The following is a 6,591-nucleotide window of genomic DNA, read 5'->3' on the forward strand; positions in this document are numbered from 1 at the left end:
CAGACCTTCCTGTGTGCACCGGCCTAATTCGGCATATTCTGCACAACTGGGGACCTCGGTAGGGCGTGGGCAAACCTGCCTCCACAACATGTTTTAATACATGTAAACATCATTCAGTGGTTAAATTGAACTGTTTAATATATTCAGTACTTCACACAATTATTTTTTGTGGTTAGAACACTTAAAATCTGTTTTAAACAATGAATATTAACCAATTGCTCTCCTGGTAAGTTAAACCAATATGTAATGCCAATCTATTCCTTTTCTATATGCCCCCATTCTAGGAGTCCTTATTTCTATCCTGCCATAGCCTATTATAAACTTGCACAAAAATGATTTTTTGAAAGTTGTCAGAAATGCAGTCTGGGTATGGTGAAATTTTGGGGACCCTTCCCATTTTTTTTTCATTGTCTCAGTGGACCAGGGAGGTGAAGAAGGAAGATATAGTGTCCTTGCTCTTAGGTGAAATCAGGAGTGGGGAAGAGGGCCCCAAGAAAATCCTCACCAGTGCTCCCCTTCCAGAGGAATCCAACCACTGGTCTGAGCCATTTTTTCAGCCACACTGATTTTTTGTCTCAGTCCAAACGGGAACTTCTTAATGATTATGCAGTCCTCACAGTTGTCCAAACGGGCCCTTGCCTGTCAGAATCTGCACCAGATCACATAATTCTCTCTCCTTGTGGACCCATAATCAGGTGTAAAGTGACAGCTCTTGGTCTGTTTTTGCTTTTGTTAGTCTCTTACACTCAACATAACCTAACAGTTCCTTTAGCCACCACCCCATTTCACTAATCATCATCTCATGCTTGGTTTATCATAACTTTCTAAGAAATGTTCTCACTTCCAGTCCTTACCACTAACCCTATGGCAGTCCTAATCCATCTTGCATATTGCTGTCAGATTATTTTTCCTTTTGTCAAAAATATCCAGTGACTCAGAATACGGCAGGATAATGTTTCAGTATCTCAGCTTGGAACTCAAAATTTTCCTTAAAATTCTTCACCTTAAATTACCACCTTTATCTCTCCTCACAGCTTCCATTCTAGGCAAACTGATTTTCTAACATGGGCACATATTTCCCACCTTCATGCCTTTCTTTCAATCATTTCCCCTCCTGGACTGCCCTTCAGGCCCACTTAAGTATGCCCTTCTTCACTGAAGCTTCCTTAGCAAGCTCTACTTCAGTTAGCCAGATGGCAAATATTTGACAAAGAGCATGTACATGTGTGGGTACTGTTAGTAATCCTTTTGTGTTTATGTCCTTATCTGTTGTTAGATTTTAAACTCAAGAATAAGAACATTTTTAAAAATTTGAACTATTCAACTTTATTGATGATACACAAATGAAGTCTTTGGTGGATAAATTCAAGTCAAAACAAATAATAGCAGAGTAGGCCATTTATAATGGACAAATATGCCGTCAATTCACAGAGGAACCAGTAAAAATATCCCATCCAAGAAGCATGATTAAAGACACAATGTATTTTCAGTACAAGACGACTATTTGGTATTCATAAGACAGTTTAGTTTAAAGCTGGTGACTGTCACAGATAAAATCACTCTGGAAGATACATTATTCAAAACTGGCAGCTGAAAGTATCCCTTTACCAAATAAGCAAATGAAAACGCGGTAACTTTAAATTTTCAATATTTCCAGGCCATGAAACTAAGAAATTTCATCTTTTAAGAGCATACAGTAATCAGAACTTGTTCACTAATTTTATAACTTTCACTTTCACCAAGAGATCATGATGATTTGCCAAAGCTCGAATTTTCTTAACGCACACTCCAGATGCAGTGCATAAGTAAAAAAGGGAACCTTTGTTGAATTCTCTGTAGTTGTATACTTCTGCTCTGAGGTTGTCGTAGATAATCTCAAATAGAGTAAGGGCATTAATAAGAATTTCTGATTCCACATAAGAATTATACAAGGAACTAAATGATGATGGCACTTGGGTACTAAGAAGTTTCTTTAGCATATCTGGATTTTCAGCAAAATTCGAAAGTATTTTCAAAATCTCAACCTTGATTTTTCCACCTCCCTGAGATAACAAACGGAAAAAGTTTGCAATGGAATTGACAAGCAGGTGCTGGTAGTCATTAGTAATAGTCATGTTTGTTAAAAATTTTAGTCCAACTACCTGTACTGCAGAGTTCAGGTTGGAGGCCATGATATCATCCATCACTTTATTCATGTATACCTGAAGCCGGCCCTGGTTTTCATAATTTTCACTCAGATTATTCATGGCCATCAAGGCTTTTTCCTTAATGTGAGGATCAGTTTTGTTGATCATGTTTGCAATAATTGGGAGGCCTCCCAACTTACGAATTGTCTCTTGATTGCATGAATAATTGGCATTGTTGCTCAGAGTGAGCAAAGCTACCTGTTGGATGAAAGGATCATCTGATTTTTGAAGCAAAGCAAGGACCTTCCTGAGATCTCGCACACCCAGAATCTCATCAATTTCATAAGGAAAGGGGCTCTTTTGCATGGGAACTGTTTTTTTTCCTCTCCCTCTATGTTGGGTCTCAGGTTCAGAGTCTGAATCTGACTCTGTGTCAGTCCACCCGGACTCCCCTTCCTCAGAATCAGGGACCTCTGCTAGAAAAGCATATCCCCCATTAGCAGAGGCTGCAGCAGCTGCTGCAGCTCCATCACCAGGGCAGAAGCCCATCCCCAATTCATCTACTTCAGCTTTGCTTTTCTTGCTCTTGCCCTTGCCTCCAGTCTGAGACCTGGTTCCACCCTTGGCCCCACCTTTAGGTACAGCTCCAGTGGCTGACCCAGCTTTAGGTATAGCCCCAGTGTGAGCTCCAGGGGTTGCCTTCTTGTTAACAGCTGCTGTTCTAGTAGACCCTGAAGTCCCAGGAATCTCTGCAGCCCTGGCAGTTATTGCTGCCCCAGCAGGTGTTGTGGACACAGGAGTCTCTGCTACCTCTCCAAGTGTTGTCATTCCAGGACACTCTGCCACCTCAATAGGTGCTGCCTCTCCAGGAGCCTCCACAGTCTCTGTGGCTGCTGTTGCCTTAGTAGACACTGCTTTCCCTGGAGGCAACACTGCTGCCCTGGGAGACATTGCTGCCTTAGGAGGCATTTCTACCTCTGGAGGCACTGTTGCCCTGGGAGCCTCTGCTGTTCTGGGAGCTTCTGCTACTTTAGAAGCTTCTGCTACTGCAGAACCTTCTAGAGCTGTGGGAGCTTTTGCCACCCCTAGAGGTTGTGCCATTGCAGAGGTCACTGCAGCCCCTACTACTAATTCAGTCTTAGGCCCAATCCCTGCCCCATCTGCCTTCTGGGCCAGACTTTCTGCCTCACTCCGAGCCTCAGTGCTGGATGAAGCTGGAGCGACTGCCTCAGCCCCAGCCATGTCAAGAGCAGGGGCTTCATCCTGGACCTTGTCCTCTGCCCCAGCATAAACTGTGGTTGGGGGATTGAATCCTGGCCCAAGGTCAATTGTGAATCCAGCCCTTGGCCCAGCTCTAGCCCTGGCTCCAGTCCCAGCCACAGCCTGGTTCTTGGGCTTCGCCAGTCTCCTCTTCTTCTGGTCTCTTCCCCTGGTGTATTTGTGGACACAGTACCAGGCACCAGCTCCAATCACTATCCCTGCTGCTACACAGCCAGCATCCCGAACACGGCTCATGGTGCAGCTGGGGTGATTCTCTGATCCAGGATGCAGAACTAGCTTGCCTGAGCAGTGTGAACGCACGTCAAGGCAAGGCTTCAGGCTTGCAAATTCTGCCAAACTGCCAACTTGCCAGAGCAGGACCTAGGAGTAAATGTTAGAAATGAGGCTTAGGGTACTGGCTCACTGTGTCTAATCAGGCTTACTTAGAGGAGAGTTGGGGGACACAGAGCCTAGTTGGTGGGCTAGCACCCAGAAACAGGAGCAGAGAACTAAATTTGCTGACTTAGAGATTTAATAAACCAAGTTATATCTGTAAGCCCAGATTGCACTCTCAGTGGTAAAACCTATAATTTTCTCCCCTAAATGGGAGAGATGAGAGAACGTATGGAAAGCTAGTGGTGAAGGGAAATCTCATATTCAGTTCTCATGTCTCTCCACCATATCCACCTACCCAAAGATCCCTATATGGTGTTTAGGCACATACCAAATTCTGGGATCAAGAACAGTTTGCTCTTTCCACGCACCTGCAGTTTCGCAGAGCCAAAAAGTGAGACCTGTGGACAGAACACAGAAAGTGTGTTTGCGAGTGGTTGGCAAACAGATTCTGGTTTGTTTGCTGATTGGCACTCTTGGGTGTACAGTTTCTCCCTCTCAGGGTTCCTCTTTTCCTCCCTATTCTTAACTCCTGAAACTATTAACTAATAAAGTATATGCCACGTCCCTTTCCCTGCACCAAAAAAGGCCATAGGAAGAGAAGGAAGATGGAGGAGGAGCAGCTTCTGGTCCTAGAGTCTTCTCTGGTTTCTGCCACATCCACAGCATGGGTCCCAAGACAGCAAGACAGTTTCCAACTTCAACACTGACCTCCAAGGATTCAGGGCTGTTTCTCCTCCCTTTAGTTCAATTACATCTTCATGCTAAGGACAGATTGAAGGGCAGACAAATAGACTGGCGACATTGGGGACTGAGAGCTTAGTAGATATACCAGCACCCAGGACAAGCATCCCAGTACTTCTTTTAGTGTTCACACACAATGATATCAAACGATGTCTACCTCCCAATTTATTCTGTTCTCATTCCTCCATGCCACCCTAGTCCCCACCCCCCAGCGAAGGTCCCCCAGGCACTCAATCGCTCTTTCCATTTGCCCCTCCCCTGGCCGCCATTTCTCCCAGATACACTGCCCCACCTCTTCTCCTGTACCTAACGAGGGCGGGGTGTGAGGCGAGGGTGCGGGGAAAGCTGGATGGGACGCGGTATGGGGGATTCTTGCCAGACAATTTAGTGTTCCCCACCATAGTCAACCGTTTTTCACTCTCTATCCCCCAGGCCTCCCATTGGCCTGCATATGAAGAGCCCCAACATCTTGTCTTCTCGGTTTCAGGGTCGTGATTTTCCATGGTTTCTTCACTATGGGCTCCGCCTCCCACTCCCCACCCCAAACCTCTGATAATCGCCATTTCTCCCTCCTGCATACCCGAATTCCTTTTCCAGGATAGAAAAGACGAAGATGAAGGGCTAGGTGGATCGGAGATGTCTAGAAAGAAGTCTGGGAATTAACACGGTGGTTTTGTACCAGATTCTGTCAGCATTCCCTCTCTTGAGAAGCCCAGAGAGCGCCAAACCCGCCACCTCTCCTATAAAGGCTGGCACACCCATTTCCCAGTCCTCCAAATGACAGAGGTCGGGGGGGGGGGGGAATGCACGGACTGTGGTAGGGAGGTGCATGCAAAACGAGGGTGGGAGCGAACGTCTGGTTTGTTTCAAAATTCCATGCTCCCCACCCCCCATCAGCGGTTCCCAACCTCCCCTGTGGCCTTATATGTGCTGCCACGTTTATTTCTCTTCTCTCCTCTCAAAGCAGGAAGGGATGTGGAGTGCGGGCCTGAGTGTCAAAAACAAACCCAAAAAACACCGGCTGGGAGGACAGTAAGCAAATTCCTCTCAGTCTATCAGTCTTTTCGTTCCCCCTCCCCCTCTTCCCGAAATGAACTGCTTCTGAGTGCCCAGGGTCTGGAAAGGCAGCCCCGAGGGGAAAGGCAGAGGCGCCCGCAGCCTCGGACTCTAGCATACCTAGGCTATTCTTACTTAGGGATCCCAGGCCACGGCCACCCTCACACCAACCTGCCCGGAAATTTTCTCCTTCTCCTCCTCCTTGCCTGGGTTAAATGTGCGGCTGTGCGCCGCACAATAGAGTTGGTACCCAGAGGAGGACGGGGGACGGCGGTCAGAGCTTTAAGTATTTTTGCCCACGTCAGCTCCTGGTCACGTGAGAGCCGCCTCGCCAGTAAGCTTGGATCCTGTTTCTACTCCTACCAAGAATAGGAGCCCCTTCCTTTATCCCCTCTCCCACCTCACTCCACCACATCAGGTCCTGTCACTCATTCTTCTGCTTTTGTAGTTTGGAGGTCAAAAGCAGTCCCTTTTCCCTGAAAGAATTTGCCTTTTTCTGGTGTCAGAAAGGAGACAGGGAATAGAGGTCAGGTCTTTACTGGATGAATAGTCCCGATCTTTTAAAAAAGCTATCACCATGCTTGATTTTTAAAGTAAAAACACAATAAAACAAAATTTCAGTGTAGGAAACAGCAACAACAACAACAACAAAAAGGTGGGCATGCTTTGTAAAAATCTTTTTTCCATTTCCATTGTAAGGCATTATTAGTTGCGGTTAATTTTTGCCACATCAAAAATGAATTCTATTTACCACATAGGAAATAGTTATCAGAACATGTTAAGGTATTTGCACATCTAAAATATTTCTTGTAACAAGATTATCATATTTTCATATGATCTATAAATTGATTCATGGAGAGATGTTTAGTTATCCAATCTTACTTATTTTGGACAAATGATATGCTACTTTTTCTCCTTCTGGAACAGCTTCTAAGTTGAATAAATACATGATCTTGTCTTGTTCTGCTAAAGAAGCATATTTATTTAGCATTGCTAAAGCAATGCTGAATTC

The 6,591-nt window shown here is 45.3% G+C and overlaps 1 protein-coding gene across 9 annotated transcripts; it reads right to left on the reverse strand.

The window, feature by feature from the left end:
* Positions 1 to 1,305: 1,305 nt before the first annotated feature.
* Armcx2 (armadillo repeat containing X-linked 2) lies at positions 1,306 to 5,889 on the reverse strand. Of its 9 annotated transcripts, none has more exons than XM_004872559.3 (4): positions 5,751 to 5,888; positions 5,104 to 5,163; positions 4,151 to 4,180; positions 1,306 to 3,767 (listed from the first exon to the last, which is right to left on the reverse strand). In XM_004872559.3, exon 4 carries the CDS (start codon positions 3,639 to 3,641, stop codon positions 1,701 to 1,703), a length of 1,941 nt encoding a protein of 646 aa, XP_004872616.1. In that variant the 5' UTR covers positions 3,642 to 3,767; positions 4,151 to 4,180; positions 5,104 to 5,163; positions 5,751 to 5,888; the 3' UTR covers positions 1,306 to 1,700. The 9 variants fall into 9 exon arrangements, with proteins under 9 accessions (XP_004872616.1, XP_021106134.1, XP_087052803.1 ...); XM_021250475.2 differs by having other exon boundaries at positions 4,111 to 4,180; XM_087196677.1 differs by having other exon boundaries at positions 5,700 to 5,873.
* Between the last annotated feature and the right edge of the window lie 702 nt (positions 5,890 to 6,591).

The sequence above is a fragment of the Heterocephalus glaber genome, unplaced genomic scaffold (assembly GCF_053883595.1).
Source record: "Heterocephalus glaber isolate CG9 unplaced genomic scaffold, H.glaber_assembly_v1.0 deba00001613, whole genome shotgun sequence".
NCBI lineage: Eukaryota > Metazoa > Chordata > Mammalia > Rodentia > Bathyergidae > Heterocephalus > Heterocephalus glaber.

What these genes read in the sequence shown, in the direction of transcription:
- Armcx2 (XM_004872557.3), bottom strand. Translation starts at nt 3,641, where the DNA reads ATGAGCCGTGTTCGGGATGCTGGCTGTGTAGCAGCAGGGATAGTGATT.